The sequence below is a fragment of the Carcharodon carcharias genome, chromosome 16 (assembly GCF_017639515.1).
Source record: "Carcharodon carcharias isolate sCarCar2 chromosome 16, sCarCar2.pri, whole genome shotgun sequence".
NCBI classification, from domain to species: domain Eukaryota; kingdom Metazoa; phylum Chordata; class Chondrichthyes; order Lamniformes; family Lamnidae; genus Carcharodon; species Carcharodon carcharias.
In genome coordinates, this window is record NC_054482.1 from 117,347,572 (window position 1) to 117,372,310 (window position 24,739).

A 24,739-nucleotide genomic window follows, 5' to 3' on the forward strand; every position below is an offset into this window, starting at 1 on the left:
AGCAACTCACCAAGCCTCTTCAACAGTACCTTCCAAACCCACCACCTCAAAGCACATGAGTAGCAGATGCTTGGCTACACCGCCACCTAGAAGTTCCCCTCTAAGCCACTCACCATCCTGACTTGGAAATATATCACCGTTCCTACACTGTTGCTGAGTCAAAATCCTGGAACTTGCTCCCTAACAGTGGGTGTACCTACACCACATGGGCTACAGCAGTTCAAGGAGGAGATGGTCCAGAGGAGGTTCATGAGAATGATCCCAGGAATGAAAGGCTTAACATATGTGGAACGTTTGAGGACTCTGGGTCTATACTCGATGGAGTTTAGAAGGATGAGGGGGGATCTGATTGAAACTTACAGAATACTGAAAGGCCTGGATAGAGTGGACATGGGGAAGATGTTTCCATTAAGAAAGACTAGGACCCGAGGGCACAGCTTCAGAGTAAAGGGAAGACCTTTTAGAACAGAGATGAGGAGAAACTTCTTTAGCCAGAGTGGTGAATCTATGGAATTCATTGCCACAGAAGGCTGTGGAGGCCAGGTCATTGAGTGTATTTAAGATCGAGATAGATAGGTTCTTGATTGGTATGGGGATCAAAGGTTACAGGGAGAAGGCAGGAGAATGGGGTTGAGAAACTTATCAGCCATGATTGAATGGCAGATCAGACTCGATGGGCCGAATGGCCTAATTTCTGTTCCTATGTCTTATGGTCTTCTCAAAGGCAACTAGGGATGGGCAATAAATGCTGTCCTTGCTACTTATGCCCACATCCAATGAAAGAATAAAGAAACTGAAACAATACCACAAAATAGATGAGAGAGAAACATTGACCAGGACACTGGGAAAACTTTGTTGCCCTTGAAGGATGTCATGAGACCTCTTAACATCCACCTCAGCCTCATCTGAAAAATGGCACTTCCCAATAGTGCAGCACTCTGGAGTACTGGAACTGGGAGCGTAGGCCTAGATTTTTTTTTTTTAAAAACTTGAGCCTCGAAAGTAACTCAGGAGGACAACACTGGCTCTACTCAGAAAGCAAGGTGCACACGAGGTCAATCTATTCACCCCCTTTTTCTAATGAACTTACTTTCCATGTAGGTGTGCAAGGCAGTCAACATCTGCCCATCTGGTGCTACGTATGCAGAGTAGGTCATTTCGTCCAGCATCGGTGGTGAGACTCTCTCCTGTTGTGCTCCTGTCACTGGGGCTGTCGACAGATGGTTCGGACTCACGTTCTTCTTATGACGTGCTCTGCAGTTCTGAAACCAAACCTGTAAACATCATGTTGCCAATTTAAAAAATATGGCAAAAAATGACTCTCAAGAGATCCATTTATCAAGTAACAATGAGTGGCTTGCAACCAAAAAGCTTAACACATTCTCAATCAATCTCAACAAGAGGCCATTGGCCCCTGGGGGACTGTTCAGTGGTCACTCCCACTAATACTGTTTTAGGCAGATTTAGATTAATCTGAGACAGGTAGATTTGGTGAGGGGGAATTTAAGCAATTTCCTCTGCTCTTGTTGGCTCTCACCAGCTATTTTCAGGACTCTTGGTGATGGGCACTAATCCTCCACCCAGAGAACATTGTGCCCTCATCTCTCAGTACTTCTTCCAAGTGGCATTCAGCATGGAGTACTACTAATTCATCAGTTGATGGAGGGCAGTAGGGGATAATCAGCAGGAGGTTTGACCTGATGCCTTGAGACTTCATGGGCTCTGGACTCCCAGGGCCACTCCCTCCTTCCCATATACATGTGCCACTGGGATAGGACATACCCAGGATGGTGATGGAGGAGTTGGGACATTGGCTGTAGGAGTATGACTAGGTCCTTGACTAGTCTGTGGGACTGCTCCCCAACTTTGGCGCAAGTCCCCAGATGTGAGTAAGGACTTTGCAGGGTCAACTGGGGAGATGTGCTATTGTTGAATGCAGTGCCCAGTTTAATGCCAGGTGATGCATTCAGTTTTATTCTATGCTTTTCTGTAGCAGTTTAATTCAACTGAGTTACTTTGCTAGGTTGTTTCAGAGGGCAGTTAAGAGTCAACCACATTGACTCCAGACTGACGGCACATATAGGCCCGACAGGGCAAGGACAAAAAATGTCCTTCTTTATTATTTCTTACTATAGTGCCATCTCTCCGAATCCTTCGTATATCTTTTCTCCACTTTATAATGTTATAACCCCTTCCTATCCATCAGCCAAATTAGTTTAAACCTTCTCCCAGAATTAGTAAAACACCCAGTGAAGCCACTGCTCCCAGCTCAAGTGTAATCCATCCATCCTGTACAGGACCCATCTATAGAATGGAGGATGTTACTCCTCGAGAGAGACTAGAACTAGGGGACACGGTTTAAAAATAAGGAGTCTCAAATGGAGATTTTTTTTCCCTGAGGGTTGTTAGTCTGTTGCATTCTCTTCCTGGAGAGGAGTGGGGGCTGGGTCATTGAATATTTTTAAGGCAGAGTTAGATTCTTGACTGACAAGGGAGTCTTTCCAAGGGTACAGGGGTAGACAGGAAAGCGAAGGCCACAGTCAGATCACCCAAGATCTTTTCAAATGGGGTAGGCTCAAGGGGCCAGTTATCTTATGCCTGCTCCTAATTTGTATGTTCTTTGTACCTCTTCCAGAAACAACCCCAGCTCCAGCTCTCCCATCACATGTTCGCCAGCTGAATATCTGCTACGCTTATATAGTCACTAGCTATCTACTTGCCATGTTTAGTGGGAGCGGTGGTTTACATTTACTGTAAATTACATTGCCATCACATACACAGGAAGTGCGCACCACTGACATCATTTGTGTGCCCATTGTTGCTGCCTCCTGCTCCCTTTCCCATCACGCACACCGCCCAACAGGCCCCCCCCCCCACCCCACTCACTCCTGAGACAATGTGGCGATTGCTTGGAAGTGCCTCTTGCTCACTGCCCTGAACTCCGCACATCCCTCCACCGCCCTGCTCGCCCGTGAAGCAGTGGACATTGGGGCAGTGATTGACATCCTGGCAGTGACGTTGCAGGAACTGTGGCACGTGTGACGAGTGCACCCCCTGCAGCTGCGGTGGCGCAAACACAGCCTTGCATTAATAAGTGAAGTGGTACTGAATTCAGATGAGAAACACTTCTTGTTGCTAGATTCTTCAGTGCAACAATCCAAGTGCAGAAGCCATTGAGTAATTAATTCAACAGTTTATAGTTGCATAACACCAAGTCTCAGGGTGCCTCACAGGAGTGATTACCAAGCAAAATTTGACACTGAGCCACAAGGTGATATTCCAAAACATATCCAATAAAAAAGTTTGGTTTTAAGGAGCATCTTAGAGAGGTGGAGAATTCCAGAACTTAAGGGCCCAGACAGCTGAAGACATAGCCACCAACAATGGAACAATTAAAATCAGGGATGCAGAACAGACTGGGATGAGAGGAGTACAGGATCCAGAAGGTGGTGGGGCTGGAGAAGGGAGATGCATTTGAAAGCAAAAGTTAACAATTTAAGAAATCAAGGTGCTGCTCAGGAGCCAGTTTAGGTTAGTGAGAACAGTCAGTGTATGATGAACATTTGAGAGCTACAAATCAGTCATTCAGGCAATTTTAAACAATTAGTAAACCCAACATATTTGTTTAGACAAATTAGGCAAGTGCCTTGGTTGCATTAGCTGAATATACTACAGGCTTAAGATATAAAATATTACTGCTATCAATACAGCAATAATAAAATACAATACAGCACCTCGACGTTGAAACATTAAAAGAAGCTTCATATGGTTGAAAGGGGAACCAAACAGGAATGCTGAACTGTGAATTTGGAGGATGACCAAAATATGTATATACAAACATAAGACATACAAATTAGAGTAGGCCATTTGGCCCCTCGAGCCTGCTCTGCCATTCAATAAGGTCATAACTGATTGGATTGCAGTCTCAGCTTCATATTCCACCCACCCTCAATCTCCGACCCTGCCTCTACCACTCTGTCACAACCTTCAGAAAATATTTCCCCTCATCTACCTTAAATGGGAGATCCCTTATTTTTAAACCGTGTCCCTAGTTCTAGTCTCCCCCTGGGGAAATATCCTGTCAGCATCCACCATGTCAAGTACCCTCAGGATTTTGTATGTTTCAAGAAGATCACCCCTCATTCTTCTAAACTCCAATGGATACAGGCCCAACCTGTCCTCAGAAGTTAATCTCCCCATCCCAGGATGGGGTTGAAAGAACCCTCTCTGAACTGCTTCTAACACATGTATATCCTTTCTTAAATAAGGAGGCCAAAAACTGTACTCCAGGTGTGGTCTCACCAATACAACTGTACAACTGCAGCAAAATATCCTCGCTTATGTATTCCATTCCCCTTGCAAAAAAATTACAACATCCCATTGACCTTCCTAATCACTTGCTTACTAACTTTCCCCTCATTCATGTACCAGGACACCCAGATCCCTCTGTACCACTGAGGTCTGCCATCTCTTGCCATTTAAATAATATGTTGCTTTTCTAATCTCCCTGCCAAAGTGAACAACTTCACATTTTCCCCACATGACACTCCATCTGCCAAATTTTTGCCCATTCACTTAACCAACCTTTGCAGATTCCTCACATCCTCTTCATGACTTACTTTCCTGCCTATCTTCAGAGGTGGTCAGCCTGGATTAATGCACTGAAGCTCACAGAATGGAACTCAACCTACAGCTTTGACTGGGACATGAAAGCAATCAGCAGACAGCTTACACCACTGTCACTAGGGGTTTCTAGAAGTCATTTAAAATAAAAACTTAGATAATGGGGTATTAGGGATTAGAGAAACCCATGAACTCTAATTCATTCATGGGGTGTGGGCTTCACTGGCTAGGCCAGCATTTATTGCCCATCCCTAGTTGTCCATAAGGTGCTGGTGGTGGTGACCTGCCTTCTTGAACCACTGCAGTCCATGCGGTGCAGGTATACCCACAGCGCTGTTAGGGAGTTTCAGGATTTTGACCCAGCGATAGTGAAAGAACAGCGATATATTTCCAAGTCAGTATGGTGAGTGACTTGGAGGACAACTTGCAGATGGTGGCGTTCCTATGTATCCACTGCCCTTGTCCTTCTAGATGGTAGCAGTTATGGGTTTGGAAGGTGCCTTGGTGAATTCCTGCAGTGCATCTTATAGATGGTATCCATTGCTGCTGTACTTTGGTGCTGGACCCCAATGGTTGTGGATGGGATGCCAATCAAGCGGGCTGCTTTGTCCTGGATGGTGTCAAGCTTCTTGAGTGTTGTGGGAGCTGCACTCCAGGCAAATGGGGAGAATTCCATCACGCTCCTGACTTCTGCCTTGCGGATGGTGGACAGGCTTTTGGGGAGTCAGGTGGTGAGTTACTCGTCACAGGATCCTAGTCTCTGACCTGCTCTTGTAGCCACAGTATTTATGTAGCTAGTTCAGTTCAGTTTCTGGTCAATGGTAATGTCCAGGATATTGATAGTGGGGGATTCAGTGACAGTAATGCCATTGAACATAAAGGGCAATGGTTGGATTCTCCCCTTGCTGGAGATGGTCATTGCCTGACACTTGTGTGGTGCAAATGTTACTTGCCACTTATAAGCCCAAGCCTGGATATTGTCCAGGTCTTGCTGCACTTGGACATGGACTGCTTCAGTATGAGTTGCGAATGGTGATCATGCAATCAGCAAACATCTTCACTTCTGACCCTATGATGGAAGGTCACTGATGAAGCAGCTGAAGATGGTTGGGCAGAGGACACTACCCTGAGGAACTCCTGTGGTGATATCCTCGAGCAGAGATAACTGACCTCCAACAACCACAACCATCTTCCTTTGTGCTAGGTATGACTCCAACCAGCGGAGAGTTTTTCCCCATGACTCCCATTGACTCCAGTTTTGCTAGGGTTCCTTGATGATCACATCTAGGTTAAAGCCTTTTGAACTCTGATCATCTTACACAAGGATGTTTCAACTGTAAGAGTAACCTTTGAAATGGTCTCACCTGTATTACACGCCTGCTTAAACCAGTTCTGTCTGCAAGTTTTTGGAGTGTTTGTGCATCTGGATTGTTGTCTTGTGAAAATTGTGCTTGCATTATCTGTAAAACAAGAATGAGCTGTGCAGTTTTAAACAAGTCTTTTAGTAATTAGCCTTGAACTCCTGCCCATTTTAAACCCATTCATCAAAAGTGAGCAAAACACAATAGATGCTGGAATCTGAAATAACACAATGTTGGAAATACTCAAAAGGTCTTGCAGCACACATGGAGAAACAATTGATGTTTCAGGTTGACGACCTTTCATCAGAACTGGAAAAAGTCAGTGACGGAACAGGTTTAAACAAATTCCAGATCTTTTCCACTTATGATGCAAGGCCATTGACCCAAAACATCAACTCTCTTCACACATGCTACCAGACCTCAAGTATTTCCAGCATTTTCTGTTATTTTAGAAAAGTAGCTTGCATCTCAAGAAAAACCTGTCTCTCTAGGATGATGTCAATGGAATATTTTCTTCCAGCCTTAAAAACGATACCTAGGAATCTGGTTTTTAAATTTGCACCAGAGTGTGGCCTGATGTTTAAGAAAACGAACCCTATTTATTAGCGCTGCTCACAACCTCAAACCATTCCAAAGCACTTTTACAGCCCATGAAGTACTTCCCTAACGTAGTCATCATTGCAATGCATGAAACATAGGCCAATTTGAGCACAAACTCCCATATACAGCAAGGAGAAAATGATCAGATAAGTTTTTTTTAAAAAAAGTTACATATTCAAAGGGTGAATGCTGGCCCCAGACATTAGGGAGAGCACTGCTGGTTCTTCCAAAAATGCTGTGGGGTCTTTTACACTCATTGGAGACACCATAATAGAATGATTTAATTAAAAGAAAGACATTTTAAAATATCTGGTCTCAATAATTGTGACCATAAAGCTAGGTTTCAATGTTAAAACCTTTCTGGTTCTTTTGGGGAAGGAAATCTGCTGACCTTAAGTCTGGCCTACATGCGACACCAGCCCCACACCAATAGTGTTGACCCTTAATTGCCCTGTAAAACGATCCAGCAAACTACTTGATTCAGGGTGGCAGCTTTTTTACCCTCCCCCAAAATTCATTCATGGGTTGTGAGCATCACTGGATAGGCCAGCATTTATTGCCCATCCTTAATTGCCCTCGAGGTGGTGGTGGAGCCACCTTCTTGAACTGCTGCAGTCCATGTGGTGTAGGTTCCAGGCATTTAAGAATCAACCACATTGCTCATCACTAAAGGGAAATAAATTCTTGTCCCACCAGCAACGTCCATATCCTGTCAATTGTTTTGTATTCAAAAAGGACACAAGGAAATATTAGGATGTGACCAAGAGTTGGTTGGTGTTTTGAGGTGGTTTAGGGAGGGAATCCCAAGGCTTAAGAGCCTAGTAGCTGAATGCACATCCACTAATGGTGAGGCGAAGGAAGTGGGGCTTGCATGAGGCTGGAGCTAACATTGCCTCAAGAAGTCCTACAGATGCAATGTGCATCCCATGTTCAACTTTATACAGGACAATATCCCAGATTCACTTTTTGAACTAGCTTCCCTCAAGAAGGTTCTTCCCATTCCAGTTTTCACCTCAGTTCCTCACTGTTCAGTCTTTTCACTCTGTGCCTAGTGATAAATTTCCACTTACTCCCAAGGTAGGGTGCCCAAAACAATTAAACTAAATACAATATCTTGAAAGAGGCTTGATCATTGCTCTGCACAATTAAGAGGTGGCGGTGGTGTAGTGGTATTGTCACTGGGCTGGTAATCCAGAGACTCAGGGCAATGCTCTGGGGACCTGGGCTTGAATCCCGCCACATCAGATGGTAGAATTTGAATTTAATAAAAATCTGGAATTAAAAGTCCAATGATGACGACCATGAAAACATTGTCAATTGTCCCATCTGGTTCACTAATGTCCTTTAGGGAAAGAAATCTGCCTCCCTCACCTGGGTCTGGTTTACATGTGATTCTAGACCCAGAGCAATGTGGTTGACTCTTGACTGCCCTCTGAAATGGTCCAGCATGTCACTCAGTTGTATCAAAGTGCTAGAAAGTCTATAAGGAATGAAACTGAGTGGACCACCTGGCATCAACCTGGACAACAGCAAACCTTGCAAAGTCCTCCTTACTGACATCTGGGGACTTGAGCCAAAATTGGATGCGCTATCCCACAGGCCAGTCAAGCAGCAGCCTGACTCATGGAATCATACAGATAATATCCCAGAAACCACCATAACCAGGTATGTCCTGTTCCACCAACAGGACAGGGCCAAAAGATGCAGCAGCAAGGTGGTACAAAGCCAACTCAGCGTTGGCTCTGGATCCCAAGAAGTCTCATGGCATCAGGTCAAACATGGGAAAGGTAACCTCCCACTGATAACCAGATACCGCCCTCACAATCCCACCCTCCTCCCCCCAACAAACGAAGTCCTGCCTCCACATTCAGGATACCCCTCCATCATGGCAGGGTGATACCACCGTGCTAAATGGGGTGGATTTTGAACAGATATAGCAACTTGGACTGGGCATTCATGAGGCACTGGGGACCATCAGCAGCAGAATTGTATTCTAACACAATCTGTAACCTCAGGGCCCAGCATATCCCCCACTCTACCATTACCATCAAGCCAGGGGATTAACCCTGCTTCAATAAAAAAAATGCAGGAGGGCATGCCAGGAGCAGCACCAGACATACCTAAAAATGAGGTGTCAACCTGGTGAAGCTAACACAGGACTACTTGCGTGCCAAACAGCATAAGCAGCAAGTGATAGACAGAGTTAAGCAATCCCACAACCAATGGATCAGATCTAAGCTCTGCAGTCCTGCCACATCCAGTTGTGAATGGTGGCGGACAATTAAACAACTCACTGGAGGAGGAGGCTCCACAAATATCCCCATCCTCAATGATTGAGGAAAGCACATCAAGACAAAAAGATAAGGCTGAAGCAGTTGCAAACACCTTCAGCCAGAAGTGCCAAGTGAATGACTCATCTTGGCCGCCCAAGTTCCATAGCATCACAGATGCCAGTCTACCGCCAATTCAATTCACATGATAAACAGCTGACAGCACTGGATACTGCAAAGGCCATGGGCTGAGACAAGCATCCTGGCAATACAGGAGGTACGCTCCAGAACTTGCCACACCCTGAACCAAGTTGTTCTAGTATGGCTACAACACAGGCATCCATTTGGCAATGTTTAAAATTCCCCAAATATATTCAGTACAGAAAGGAGGACAAATCCAACCTGGCCAATTACCACCCCATCAGTCTACTCTTGATCATCAGTGAAGTGATAGAAGGGATCAACGGTGTTATCAAGATCTGGACAATATCCAGGCTTGAGCTGACAAGTGGCAAGTAACATTTGTGCCACACTTGCTGAACAATGACCATCTCCAACAAAGGAATCTAACCATTGGACATTCAATGGCATTACCATCACAGAACCCCACCCATCAACATCCCAGAGGTTACCATTGACCAGAAATGGAACCAACTAGCCATATAAATACAGCGGCTAGGAATCCTGCAGCGAGTAACTCCGCTCCTGACTCCCCAAAACTTGTCCACCATCTACAAGGCCCAAGTCAGGAGTGTGATGGGATACTCCCCACTTGCCTGGATGAGTGCAGCTCCAACACTCAAGAAGCTTGACACCATCCAGGACAAAGCAGCCCACTTGATTGGCACCCCATCCACAATCAAACATTCACTCCCTCTACCACTGATGCACAGTAGCAGCAGTGTACCCCATCTAAAAGATGCACTGCAGGAATTCACCAAGGCTCCTTGGACAGCACCTTCCAAACCCACAACTGCTACCATCTGGGTGGACAAGGGCAGCAGACACATACCACCACCACCTGGAAGTTCACCTTGGAACTGCCAACAAGCAGAACTCTTCCAAGAAATCACCTGATTTACATGGTACTTGAGAAGGAGGATTGTGTTTGTGTTGCGCTGCAAAGCACTTTAATGAAAAGCTGGGAGGCAAAAAGTCACGTGGCAGAGGGGAAAAAACAAGTTGTGAACCTGCTTGTTTTGAAGGCAGTCTTACTGAAGAACAAGCTGAGGAAAGGCTGCTACCTTGACTGAATCCCCCTCCACCTTGTCTAAAATTGAGACACGCTATTAACCTGTAGCCAGAAAGCCCTCATCTGAGTGTAACCAGTGTGCATTTGGACCTGCGAAGCTGAACCAGTTAGAGAGAACTTCCAGGCATCCACTGGGATCAGCGGCCCATCTGCACGTGAGAACACTCCAGGTCGACAGCATCAAGACTGTGCAGACTTTATCCTTTATCTTATAACGCCCATTCTCCAAAGCCCATCTCTGCAGAGAGACTCTGTTTGGGGGGAGGGTGGGGAGGGGGGCGTGTATGTGTGCGCGCACGCGCTGGGGAAATTCTTTAGGAAGACATAGCTATACTTCCCAGTTACAAATGTGCGTTAACCAGTACTTGCAACTAAGTTTAATTTATTTTAAAACAGAGTTTGAAAGAAGCCTGGTCAGTTTCTTCTTCTGGGTACTAGAGGTATAGGTACACGATTGGCCATTTTGGTGCTAAAATTAAACATGGTACAGCCTTCGGCATATTGGGGCTTGATATTGTGTACTCATCCCATCCCAGTTGTAGCACTATTGTTTTTATAATTATGGAGTCCACATTAGTTTAGTACAGTATCACTGACATGCCTTCCCCCTAGAGACCAGCAAGTGAAAAATCACCCCCCACCCCCGTCATTAATTGACCCCTTGGAAACACCAGCTCACAGCCCAATCTGGGTAATGTCTTCCTTCAACTCACTGTCTTGTATCCACAAATCAATTTTCTAACCATGCATCTTGGCTTTAGTGAAGATTGCTTTTTCTGTATTTAAATGTTTTCCAACAATGCATTTGCATGACAAAAGAATCCTCTAACCATCTCAATGGTGAAACATGACAGCACACCAATTCTCTCTCAAGTGCCCGAGCAAGGGATTCAATCATAACCAATGCAGGGCAACTAATGATGACAATAAACATTGGGTCCTCAGTGTCATGCACATCCCAAGAACATGTAGAAAAATGAACCCCTAATTTCCTTGGTCATTTATTCCTTCCAAATTTAGCCCAAAAGCAACTGTGCCTGGCACTCAATCCCCCAAATTAAAATTTTAACCAAGCATGTTTCTGTTGGATCATTTTTACTTTCCTCCCATCTTTCACTAATTGTCCCTACACCTCAAAGCAACTACTAGTTCCACCAAGTCTTGAACAACAAGTCACATCCAAATCAATTTTCAAGAATAGATGTTCTCATTTCTCCTCTTATCACCTGTTTATAAGTGTCTCCATTACCCTCATCAGAAATCCTTCTGCTCGTTTGTTTTCTTATTTTTGCCAATATCCTTTCCCATGTGTTTTAAATGGCTCAGTAGTCACATTCCCACCTCCAGAGTTAACAGATCGAGTGTTCAAACCTAACTCCAGAGACTGGAGCACATAACCCAGCTTGATACCCCAATGCTGCCCCATCAGCAGAGCCACCTTTCAGATGAGTTGAGGCCCTATCTGTTTTCAGGTGAATGTAAAATATCCCTTGGTATAATTGAAAGAGTAGGAGGAGCTCCCCCCAGTGTCATGGTCAATATATATCCCTCATTTCCTACATGGAATCAGCAGCTATATTTCAAAAACACTAGGTTGGAAAGTGCTTTGGGGTGGTGTAGTGGTATTGTCGCTGGACTTGTAATCCAGAGACCCAGGGTAATACTCTGGGGACCTGGGCTCGAATCCCATCACAGCAGATGGTAGTGCCCTGGGCCCAACCATCTTCAGCTGCTTCAATGTCCTTCCTTCCATAAGGTCAAAAGTGGGGATGCTCACTGATGATTGCATGATGTCCAGCACCATTCATGACTCCTCAGATACTGAAGCAGTCCATGTCCAAATGCAGCAAGACCTGGAAAATACTCAGACTTGGGCTGACAAATGACAAGTAACATTCATGCTGCACAAGTGTCAGGCAATGACCATCTCCAACAAGAGAATCCAACCATCACCCCTTGATGTTCAATGGCATTACAATCACTGAATCCCCCACTATCAACATCCTGGGAGTTACCATTGACCAGAAACTGAACTGGATTAGCCATATAAATATACTGTGGCTACAAGAGCAGGTCAGAGGCATTCACTCCCTCCATCACCGAAGCAGTAGTGTGTACCATCTACAAGATGCACTGCAGGAATTCACCAAGGCTCCTTCGACAGCACCTTCCAAACCCATGACCACCTAGAAGGGCAAGGGCAGCAGATAAATGCGAACACCACCACCTGGAAGTTCCCCTCCAAGTCACTCACCATCCTGACTTGGAAATATATCGCCGTTCCTTCACTGTCGCTGGGTCAAAATCCTGGAACTCCCTCCCTAACAGCACTGTGGGTGTACCTACACCACATGGACTGCAAAGGTTCAAGGTGACTCGCCACCACCTTCTCAAGGGCAATTGGGGATGGGCAATAAATGCTGGGCCAGCCAGCGAAGCCCAAATCCCATTAATGAATAAAAAAAACTGCAAGTTCTCTTTCTTCTTCACTGGCCCCAACCATAGTATTTGCTCAGACACATCCTTTTGCCTTCCAAGAATACATACATAGGTGACTTCAGACCCACAGCAATATGCTTGGCTCTTAAATGCCCTCTGAAATGGTCTGGCAAGTCATTCAGATCAAGGGCAATTAGAGATGGGCAACAAATGCTGGTCTTGTCAGCAATGCCCACATCCCATTGAAGAAAAAGACACTAGTGCCTCTCAAACTCATTCCAAGTGATGAACTCCTGAACCATGATGGGAGTCAGTGAACCATCACTTACCTATGAAAGCCATTTACTGAGAATTCCAAACAACAGTCACCAAACTAGTGGACAATAGACACTCCTATGAAGTTATTTTATCTCCAATTGTCAACCAAGGTTTAACTGATCAGGTCAAAGTTGGACGGGCTGTATTTTCAAACTGGACAGGGAAGGTGTGCCTCTTCACTCACAGAGCCTGTTACAGCAACAAATGACCTTGCAAACAAATATGAACCATGGTAAACCACTTCAGATGCCAAACTAGTCCAATGCAAGAAAACATGTTCTATTCTTTCAAGCCAAAAAACTCATCCAAGAGAACCAATGGTCCAAATGAACTTCATGTACTGCAAGGTTCTAGGATTCAATAAAGAAAATAGTTAGAAAAGCAAATCAAGGGTTAAAGACTTGACAGAGGAAGAGGGAGGTGAAGAAATGCTTATTACCTGGAGCTGATCAGCTGTGAAGCTGGTCCGTGCTCGTTTTGTTGGCTTGGGTTGAATCACATCTTGTTCCGTTGGTAATGCTCCTTCCACAGTTACTCCATTCCCTACAAGAATTCAGTTGCAGTCTCAAATTGTGCATTCAAAAGAACCTTTCCATAAAATAACTTTGCACGTGAGAATGAAAACTAATGTGAAAGGCCCACACCCAACATCCCCAGTTCAAAAGCCTGATCTACAGAAATTCATTTCAAGTGTGCATTTGCCACACAGCTATTAGAATTCTGGCATCCTGCAAGGCCCCTTACTCCTCTCCCTACAACTTCAGTCCTTTTACACCACCATCCCACTCCTTTGCATGTTTACTCTAAAATTTAATTGCACACAGCCAGCTTAAGTGTGTGCCCCTTTAAATGTTTTGTGCATTATTTATATTGGAAGTCTTGTGTGGTACAGATCTTAGCATCTCCCACCTCTGCTCTTCATAGTGGCACAACCTCTAGCTGTCTTGCTGCAATCAATCCCTAAGCAAACTTTTTGTTAAATCTCTGCTTATAAAATGACAAAAATTATTCTTGACCATACAATTGTTCAGCTCTCAATTACCTCTACTTCTGCTCAGTGTCTCCTATGTTAAATCCTTTAATGTTGGCACAATATCACATCCAAATTGCTGCAGGAAAGGAAGTTGCACTGTAATTTGATCATAAACCAATCACCAAAAAAATTCAGTGCTACAAGAACTTTCAAACATGCTTGTGCTCACATTACAAGCCAACAAACGCCATGCTCAACCTGCCCTTGCCTGAAAATGAGAATGAAGTTTATTAAAGTGTAATAAGATTGCTAAAATGTTTTTATGGCTATGAAAAATTATACTGCAAAATACAAACTACCCAGAAAGTTATTCAATTACAAATATTTGAGTTGTTTCTCATGGATATTCCATGGATTTTTAGTACCCAAGTTTTGCACTAATGCATGGCATTTTAGTTAATGAAAACCAACTTCTCCTATTTCACTGTTTAGCCCATGAAACAGTAAAAACAAACTTATTGCTGGTAGCATTATAAAGCCAAACAAAAAAAAACAGGAGCACAAGTGCTCTTATATAATCCCAATAAAGATGTTTTGCAGAGGCTACTCTGAAGTGAAACAAGTAAGCGTCTTTAAAGTTTCTCCTTTTCCAGAGGAAAATAATTTCCCCATTTCTTGAAATGAGGAAAATTAAATGCAAATTAGAGTAGGTTAAATGCCCCAATCACAGCTTCAGAAATTCAATACTTTTGGCCAAGGATTGCAAAAGATAAAGCAGCTATTATAAGAACATCGTCACATTGTGCTTTTGCCCATACATCAACAGGGTCCATCTACATAAACACTTCTTGTACCCTAGAAGTTTCTTCCTATTCAAAATAATTACCCCATACCCATTTAAAGTATATTCATAGTCTCTGCCTCAATAGTCACTTAAAGCAATTTGCATTCTAAGTAACATGTGCATGTAAAGAATGGAGGTGGAAAACGTTTCTGCCCTTTCTCACTACTAGTAATAATCCTGAGTTTGTACCCACTCCTTCACTAAAGAGCGTTAAGACTCTTTTGGTCCTCATACTTTCCAATTATTTGATTATATATTCCAACCTTCATTATGCCAATGAAAAGCTATAACACCTTCACCACATGGACTGCAATGGTTCAAGGTGGAAGTTCACCAAAACCTTAAGGGCAATTAAAAAATGAGGAATAATGCTGACCTTACCAGAGATGCTCACATCCAGTGAATTAATAAATTTAAAAAGTAATGCAAAAATCACAAGGAAAATTGGAAATTAAAAAAAACTACACAAGACCAACAATCCAATACTCTAAGATCTTCTCATAACCAGCATCGGAAATGCCTTAAAATGTTGATCTTGGTATAGCTGGTAGAGGCAGATGTTCAGAGGCAATGTCATGCAAGATGCAGCAGCCTTTTCTGATTTTGAACATTTAACCTAAACTAAGATTCTAAAAACATGGCAATTCATCTTTAATTGGGTTCAAATCATCATCATCCAAAAGCAGGAGAATATTAGCAAACAGTGACTAAATTATAGGGCATCAGAATAAATTGGAAATTAATTAAGCCAAGCTAAGGATTTTGTGCAAGAAATTTAACCAGAAACTGGGCCAGCCATACATACTGTAGCTACACGAGTAAGCCAGAGGTTAGGTATTCAGTGAATGGCTCCTCCCAATTCTGCAAAGTCTGTCCACCATCTACAAGGGCCAAGTCAGCCATGTATGGAATACCCTAAACAAAAACAGAATTACCTGGAAAAACTCAGCAGGTCTGGCAGCATCGGCAGAGAAGAAGAGTTGACGTTTCGAGTCCTCATGACCCTTCAACAGAACTAGGTGAATCCAAGGAAGGGGTGAAATATAAGCTGACCTTATAATAAGACCTGCTGAGTTTTTCCAGGTAATTCTGTTTTTGTTTTGGATTTCCAGCATCCGCAGTTTTTTTGTTTTTTTCCCCAACTCTTTTCTTCTCTGCTGATGCTGCCAGACCTGCTGAGTTCTTCCAGGTAATTCTGTTTTTGTTATGGAATGCCCTTCCATTTGTCTGGATAAGCAGTTCCAACAGCTAAGAAGTTCGATATCATTCAGGCCAAAGTAGTCCAGTTGATTTATATGCATCCACCACTAGAGTATGATTGTAGTTGTGTGCCATCTATAAGATGCACTGCAATTCACCAATACCTCACAAAAACCATGACCTCTACCACTTAGAATAAGGAGGGTGGCAGGCACACAGGAATACCACCACGTTTCCCCAAATCACACATCATTCTGATTTGGAGATATACCATCGTTCCTTCATTGCCTGATCAAAATTCTGCAGTGCCCTACTAAATGTCACCATGGCAGAATCTTCACAAAGATTGCAGCAGTTCAAGGCTGTTCATCAATAAATGCCAGTCTTGCTAGTGACACGCACATCCCACAAACAAATAGAGGATTGCACATTATAAAGCACATTTAATAACCATGAAGAAATCCCAAAACATTTTACAGCCAAAGACACTTCAGTGCAGTTATTGCTATAAAATGGGAAATGCAGCAATCAACAGGCACACAGCAATGTGATCATCCCCGGATAATCTTGTGATGTTGATTAAGGGATAAATATTTGTTACAGCACCTGGGATAACCCCCCCTGCTCTTCTTCAAAATAGCACCCATGGGATCTCTATTACATCCACCAGAGGGGGCAGGGCACATCTTGCCCAAAAAGGCAGCACCATCAACAGTGCAGCATGCCCTCACTACTGCACTGGTGTCAGCCTAGATTTTTGTGCTCAAGTGTCTGGAGTGGAACTTGAACCCACAACCTTCCAATTCAGGTGAGTGGCACACAGAGGTGCAAGAACTATGGAGTAATTTGAATTGGAGGTGGGGCGAGAGGGGGTAGACTTCAGTTATCCAAATATGGTCTGGGATAAGAATAGTGAAAAGGGATGAGAGAGGCAAGAGTTCCTGGAAACGAGTTCCAGATAATTTTCTTCAGCAATGCTTTTCCGATCCAACAAGAGGGCAGGCACTGTTGGACCAGGTTCTGAGGAATGAGTTGGCCCAAGTGGATCAAATATAAGTGCGAACACCTCTGGGGGGGACAGTGACCATTGTGTCATAAGGTTTACATTGGCCATGGAACAATCCAGAGAAGGGATAATTAATTGGGGGAAGCCAACTTTGATAAAATGAGAACGGAGTTGAGACTTTTTTAAAAAAATCATTCATAGGATGTGGGGTAGGCCAGCATTTATTGCCCATTCCCATTTGCCCTTGTTCAGAGGGCATTTGAAAGTCACATTGCTGTGGGTCTGGACTGGTGTTGCTGAGTTGGAATCAAACCTTGGCAGAAAAAAGTGGCTTAACAATAGGTCATCTTCAAAGACGAAGTATTGCAGACAATGTCAAGGTATGTTCCCTGGAAGGGGAAAGGTAGGGCCAATAAATCCAGAGCATCCTGGATAACAAGAGATATAGAGGTGAAGATGAAAAGGAAGTGTGCATACTACAGAAGCTGATGTGGTGTATATGGATTTTCAAAAGGCATTTGGATTCAGTCCCAAACAGACTTAAGCACAAAATTCTAGCTCATGGAATAAAGGGAAAGTAGGCACTTGGATAAGAGATTGGCTGAGTGACAGGGAACAAAGTAGTGAAAGATGGCTGCGTTCCAGATTGGAAGAAGATTTGTATTGGAGTTCCCCAGGGGTCAGTGTTGGGACCCTTGCTCTTCCTAATACATATTATTGATGTAGACTGTGGGATTCAGGGCATGATTTCAAATTGCAGATGACACAAAGATTGGAAGAGTTATCAACTGATGAGGATAATCTTGAACTTCAAAAAGGACAGACATATTGGTGGATTGGAAAGGGAAGACAAGTAGCAGTTGAAGTTCAATGCAGAGAAGTGAGAGGTGCTCCACTTTGGTAGGAAGAATATGGTGAGTCAGTATAAAAAAGGGAGAGCCTGAGATGGTGCAGGAGCAGAGGGATCTGTGTGTGTGTGTGTGTGTGTGTGTGTGTGTGTATATACACACACACACACACACAGACGTCATTGAAGGTGGCAGGGTATGTTGAGAGAGCAGTTAATAAAGCATATAGCATCTTAGGCTTTATTAATAGGAGTATTGAGTACAAGAGTAAGTAGGTCATGTTGAACTTGTATAAAACACCAGTTAGGCCTCATCTGGAGTGCTGCCTCCCATTCTGGGTACTTAAGGATGTGAAGGCATTGGAGAGAAGGCATTGGAGAGAAAGTACAAAGGAGATTAACAAGAATGATTCATGGATAACGGCTCTAGCTATGAAGATAGATTGGAGAGGTTGGTACTGTTTTCCTTGGAGAAAAGAAGGCTGACGGGAGACTTGATAGAGGTATTCAAGACCCTGAGGGGTATGGACAGGGTAAATAGTGAGAAACTGTTCCCACTGAAGAGATCAAGAACTAGAGGGCACAGATTCAATATAATTGGCAAAAGGGGTAGGATTGATAAGGAAAATGTTTCCACCCAGAGGGTGTTTGGAGCCTTGGGATGAGCTTCCCGATAGGATGGTGGAGGCAGGTTCAATTGAGGTAGGCAGGTTTGATTGAGGTAATCAAAAGGGAATTGGATTTCAGTCTGAAAAGAAAATACGCATGTTGTACAGGGATAAGGCAGGGGAGTGGGATGGGTAGAATACTCTTTCAGAGAGCCAGTGCAGACTCAACGGGCCAAATGGCCTCCTCCTGGACTGTAAGATTCTTGATTCTGAACTGAGCCACTTCTAACATCACCAAAAAAAAACTGTGAAGTCACCGAGTGAAGTTTGAGAATGAGTATAAAACTATTGTTTTCAGCATGGCTTATAGGGATTTGGGTTGCCAAACTGAATTGTAATTCCTGGAGAATTAAAATTCAGAATCTCCTGTTGTGAACAACTTGGAAAAAATCAAAGGGGGAAACTAACGTTCTCTCTCCCTCACGCGAGCTTGTTTACTCATTATTAGAATCAGACGGCCAAACCACCTTCCCCAATCAAGAATCATCCAATTAGATAGTGAAATGAATGCTCACTGTCTGATTGGCTATGGGCAGGTTGGGCACCATGATGATGAACGCATTGACAACCAATGACAAGATGTGGGCTGGGCAGGACAATTGAAAGCAGATGGTCACATGATGCCTCCTGGAAAATGTCCAACTAGATGCGGCAATCACCATTAACAAAATAGTCAGACTTTTAAAAAAGTGATGTTACCATTTTCAGCTGCCCTTTTGAGGTTGTCCAACATACAATCATAGTGTATCCGACAGAGGACTTTCTCTTCCACAAGAGCGAACTCTTCCCCGGTGGACAGCTGCCTCTTGCAAGAGAAGCAAGCAAAGCACGCCAGGTGATAAACATTGCCCTTGGCCCTTCGGACCCAGTCTGTTGAATGGATGTGCCTGCCACAGCGAGAGCACCGGGTTCCATACCGCCTGTTAAAACAAAGAGGGTCAAGTTGGGCTGCAAGATAAGGAGGGTGCAATACGTCACTAAACTCTGCAAATGAGAAAAGTTGGTGCATCTTCCTCCTATTGATATCCAACTCCTGCACGCCAAAGAATAGGAATGAGAAAATGACTTGTTTCTATGGCACCTTTCATGACTTCTGGACATCCCAAAGCACTTCACGGCCAATGAAGCACTATTGGCAAATGAAGCACTATTGAAGCATAGTCACTGCTGTAATGTAGCAAGCACAGCATACAATTTGTGCACAGCAAGATCCCATGGACAGCAGTGTGATAATCAGCTATTTTGCTGATGTTGGTCGAAGGATAAACATTGGCATCAGGATACTAGGGAGAAGTCACCTGCTCACCTTTAAATTATGCCACCGCATCTTTTACATCCACCTTACAGACGGGGCCTTGGTTCAACATCGCCAGTCAAAGCCGGCACCTCCAACAGCAAAGCACTCCCTCAGTACCGGTAGTGTCCTATGACCAAGGTCTGTGGAGTGGACCTTGAATTCATGACTCTGATTGATTTAGGTGGGAGCGTTACCAAGGTGAAGACTTGGCGCTTTTGACACAAATATATATATCATTCCATTTGTTCAGTTATTGGTGACCCATTAGCAGAAAGGTGTGCACGACCCCACGGCAACCTGCACGGTCCACTCACATGCTGCAACCTTATAAGATACTGCAGGTGCATGTATAAAAGATGCAAAGGCACTCCGTTGAAATAAACAGCTGAAGGGAGTATCGAACAAGGGAGGCCATTTTAACCTCCACCCATTCAATGAGAACTTGGCTGACCTAAGACCAAACTCCATATACCTGTCTTTCCGCCCATATCCCTTAATACTCGATAACAAAACACTAATCAATCTCAGATTTAAAATTAGATCTAGCATCAGTTGCTGTTTGGGGAAGGAGTGTTCCAAACTTCTACGACCCTTCCCGAGTAGAAGTTATTCCTCCTTTCATTCCTGTTGGAAAAGGCTTGGCTTTAATTTTAGCTTGGTGCGTCTGTTCCTAGACTCCCCCATATACAATATTCTTGATAGACCGGAGATTATTTTTCCAAAAAAAAAATTGGGAGACAGTTGGAAATCTGGTCCGGAAACCTTCCCCGGGTAAAAAGGGTGAACCTACTCCGTAGTTCCCAATGTTATTCACTCGAGCGGATGTCGACACTTTAAAAATGTTTGGAAGCGAGCGAAACGCGTCGTGTGCGATTTTCACTCCGTTCCCCTACCCAGATAAGCTTTAACGAACTCGGAAACCCAGCATGCAAAAAAAAATCAAAGATAAAAGCAAAATACTGCGGATATTGGAAATTTGAAACAAATCGAAAATGCTGTTGGGGGGTGGGGTAGAACTCAGGTCAGGCAGCCTCTGTGGAGAGAGGAACCGAGTTAACGTTTCGAGTCGGTCCGACTCTTCTTCAGATACAAAAATCTAAAGTTCTGATCGAAACGATTCTTAAGACCTCACCGCCGAATCAGCGCCAATCCTGAAGTTCCAGCGGCATTTCAAGGTTGCCCGACTGGGGAACGCTTGCTTCGAATTTGGAATCTCCCCTCCCCCCGTTCGAAGAAATGAAAATCCTTCAAGTTTGGACCATCACCATAAACCGCATCTCCCTTGAGAGCTGGAGTTCAGCCCAAAGCTGCTGCTGGTCCCACACCCCCCCGCACCAACAGCTCAAAGTTACCGGTCTCCTGGGGAAGCCCAATGCCCCCCCAACCCCATTGGGATCTCAACCAGATTTAGATCGATCGATAGGAACCTTCAGAAAATCCAATTCGGGTCATTGATAAGCGGTACCTGAAATAATCCAGTTTGCAGAATATTTCTTGGTCCTTTATGTAACAGCTGGTGTGCCGGCCCAGAGAGGTTTTGCAAACGCTACAAGCCAAACACCGGACGTGCCAACATAGCTCGTTCACCTGGACAGACAGAGAGAGAGAGAGAGACAGACAGAGTTATTTGGGCGAGATTCAGCAGGAAGCGCCTTGGTGGGGGGGGTGGGGGGGAGAAAACATCTATTCAAACATCGGCTCCTGGGCCGCCTGTCCATCTTGACTATTTAGCAGTTCTCGGGCGGGTAGATTCCAGCAGATCTATGGATCTGGTCAGTTGAGAGGGATTCGCATTTAGACTTAACATTGACTGTCAAAGAGGGCTTCCCGACGCATTTCAGAAGCGCTGGAATAATTTAGTATTTCCAAGGGCAGAAAGTAAGGCCAGCAAACAGTTTTAAAGTCACTAGGGGCGGGGATAAGTAAATTCACATTGTCCCGCAGGTTCAGTAATACATTTCAGAAGGGAACTGGATGAATACAGGGGTGGGGTGGAGAAAGAGTACGGGGTTAAGGCTACGGAGAAAGAGGAATGAAGTACCAGGAGAAAGAGGAATGAAGTACCAGGAGAAAGAGGAATGAAGTACCAGGAGAAAGAGGAATGAAGTACCAGGAGAAAGAGGAATGAAGTACCAGGAGAAAGAGGAATGAAGTACCAGGAGAAAGAGGAATGAAGTACCAGGAGAAAGAGGAATGAAGTACCAGGAGAAAGAGGAATGAAGTACCAGGAGAAAGAGGAATGAAGTACCAGGAGAAAGAGGAATGAAGTACCAGGAGAAAGAGGAATGAAGTACCAGGAGAAAGAGGAATGAAGTACCAGGAGAAAGAGGAATGAAGTACCAGGAGAAAGAGGAATGAAGTACCAGGAGAAAGAGGAATGAAGTACCAGGAGAAAGAGGAATGAAGTACCAGGAGAAAGAGGAATGAAGTACCAGGAGAAAGAGGAATGAAGTACCAGGAGAAAGAGGAATGAAGTACCAGGAGAAAGAGGAATGAAGTACCAGGAGAAAGAGGAATGAAGTACCAGGAGAAAGAGGAATGAAGTACCAGGAGAAAGAGGAATGAAGTACCAGGAGAAAGAGGAATGAAGTACCAGGAGAAAGAGGAATGAAGTACCAGGAGAAAGAGGAATGAAGTACCAGGAGAAAGAGGAATGAAGTACCAGGAGAAAGAGGAATGAAGTACCAGGAGAAAGAGGAATGAAGTACCAGGAGAAAGAGGAATGAAGTACCAGGAGAAAGAGGAATGAAGTACCAGGAGAAAGAGGAATGAAGTACCAGGAGAAAGAGGAATGAAGTACCAGGAGAAAGAGGAATGAAGTACCAGGAGAAAGAGGAATGAAGTACCAGGAGAAAGAGGAATGAAGTACCAGGAGAAAGAGGAATGAAGTACCAGGAGAAAGAGGAATGAAGTACCAGGAGAAAGAGGAATGAAGTACCAGGAGAAAGAGGAATGAAGTACCAGGAGAAAGAGGAATGAAGTACCAGGAGAAAGAGGAATGAAGTACCAGGAGAAAGAGGAATGAAGTACCAGGAGAAAGAGGAATGAAGTACCAGGAGAAAGAGGAATGAAGTACCAGGAGAAAGAGGAATGAAGTACCAGGAGAAAGAGGAATGAAGTACCAGGAGAAAGAGGAATGAAGTACCAGGAGAAAGAGGAATGAAGTACCAGGAGAAAGAGGAATGAAGTACCAGGAGAAAGAGGAATGAAGTACCAGGAGAAAGAGGAATGAAGTACCAGGAGAAAGAGGAATGAAGTACCAGGAGAAAGAGGAATGAAGTACCAGGAGAAAGAGGAATGAAGTACCAGGAGAAAGAGGAATGAAGTACCAGGAGAAAGAGGAATGAAGTACCAGGAGAAAGAGGAATGAAGTACCAGGAGAAAGAGGAATGAAGTACCAGGAGAAAGAGGAATGAAGTACCAGGAGAAAGAGGAATGAAGTACCAGGAGAAAGAGGAATGAAGTACCAGGAGAAAGAGGAATGAAGTACCAGGAGAAAGAGGAATGAAGTACCAGGAGAAAGAGGAATGAAGTACCAGGAGAAAGAGGAATGAAGTACCAGGAGAAAGAGGAATGAAGTACCAGGAGAAAGAGGAATGAAGTACCAGGAGAAAGAGGAATGAAGTACCAGGAGAAAGAGGAATGAAGTACCAGGAGAAAGAGGAATGAAGTACCAGGAGAAAGAGGAATGAAGTACCAGGAGAAAGAGGAATGAAGTACCAGGAGAAAGAGGAATGAAGTACCAGGAGAAAGAGGAATGAAGTACCAGGAGAAAGAGGAATGAAGTACCAGGAGAAAGAGGAATGAAGTACCAGGAGAAAGAGGAATGAAGTACCAGGAGAAAGAGGAATGAAGTACCAGGAGAAAGAGGAATGAAGTACCAGGAGAAAGAGGAATGAAGTACCAGGAGAAAGAGGAATGAAGTACCAGGAGAAAGAGGAATGAAGTACCAGGAGAAAGAGGAATGAAGTACCAGGAGAAAGAGGAATGAAGTACCAGGAGAAAGAGGAATGAAGTACCAGGAGAAAGAGGAATGAAGTACCAGGAGAAAGAGGAATGAAGTACCAGGAGAAAGAGGAATGAAGTACCAGGAGAAAGAGGAATGAAGTACCAGGAGAAAGAGGAATGAAGTACCAGGAGAAAGAGGAATGAAGTACCAGGAGAAAGAGGAATGAAGTACCAGGAGAAAGAGGAATGAAGTACCAGGAGAAAGAGGAATGAAGTACCAGGAGAAAGAGGAATGAAGTACCAGGAGAAAGAGGAATGAAGTACCAGGAGAAAGAGGAATGAAGTACCAGGAGAAAGAGGAATGAAGTACCAGGAGAAAGAGGAATGAAGTACCAGGAGAAAGAGGAATGAAGTACCAGGAGAAAGAGGAATGAAGTACCAGGAGAAAGAGGAATGAAGTACCAGGAGAAAGAGGAATGAAGTACCAGGAGAAAGAGGAATGAAGTACCAGGAGAAAGAGGAATGAAGTACCAGGAGAAAGAGGAATGAAGTACCAGGAGAAAGAGGAATGAAGTACCAGGAGAAAGAGGAATGAAGTACCAGGAGAAAGAGGAATGAAGTACCAGGAGAAAGAGGAATGAAGTACCAGGAGAAAGAGGAATGAAGTACCAGGAGAAAGAGGAATGAAGTACCAGGAGAAAGAGGAATGAAGTACCAGGAGAAAGAGGAATGAAGTACCAGGAGAAAGAGGAATGAAGTACCAGGAGAAAGAGGAATGAAGTACCAGGAGAAAGAGGAATGAAGTACCAGGAGAACGAGGAATGAAGTACCAGGAGAACGAGGAATGAAGTACCAGGAGAACGAGGAATGAAGTACCAGGAGAACGAGGAATGAAGTACCAGGAGAACGAGGAATGAAGTACCAGGAGAACGAGGAATGAAGTACCAGGAGAACGAGGAATGAAGTACCAGGAGAACGAGGAATGAAGTACCAGGAGAACGAGGAATGAAGTACCAGGAGAACGAGGAATGAAGTACCAGGAGAACGAGGAATGAAGTACCAGGAGAACGAGGAATGAAGTACCAGGAGAACG

General features: G+C 44.1%; 2 protein-coding genes across 10 annotated transcripts in view; one reads left to right on the top strand and one right to left on the bottom strand.

Moving 5' to 3' along the window:
- LOC121289241 (choline transporter-like protein 5) overlaps positions 1 to 24,739 on the top strand; it is a 478,732-nt gene that overhangs the window by 394,470 nt on the left and 59,523 nt on the right. The gene's annotated exons all lie outside the window — the stretch shown is intronic.
- Positions 1 to 24,739, bottom strand: part of lhx8a (LIM homeobox 8a) — a 40,208-nt gene that overhangs the window by 10,338 nt on the left and 5,131 nt on the right. The window contains exons 3-7 of the mRNA XM_041208487.1: positions 21,164 to 21,285; positions 19,101 to 19,321; positions 13,303 to 13,406; positions 5,988 to 6,083; positions 1,091 to 1,274 (exon numbers count right to left, since the gene is read on the bottom strand). Coding sequence (XP_041064421.1) covers positions 1,091 to 1,274; positions 5,988 to 6,083; positions 13,303 to 13,406; positions 19,101 to 19,321; positions 21,164 to 21,285 — 727 coding nt within the window. The remainder of the gene's footprint in view (positions 1 to 1,090; positions 1,275 to 5,987; positions 6,084 to 13,302; positions 13,407 to 19,100; positions 19,322 to 21,163; positions 21,286 to 24,739) is intronic.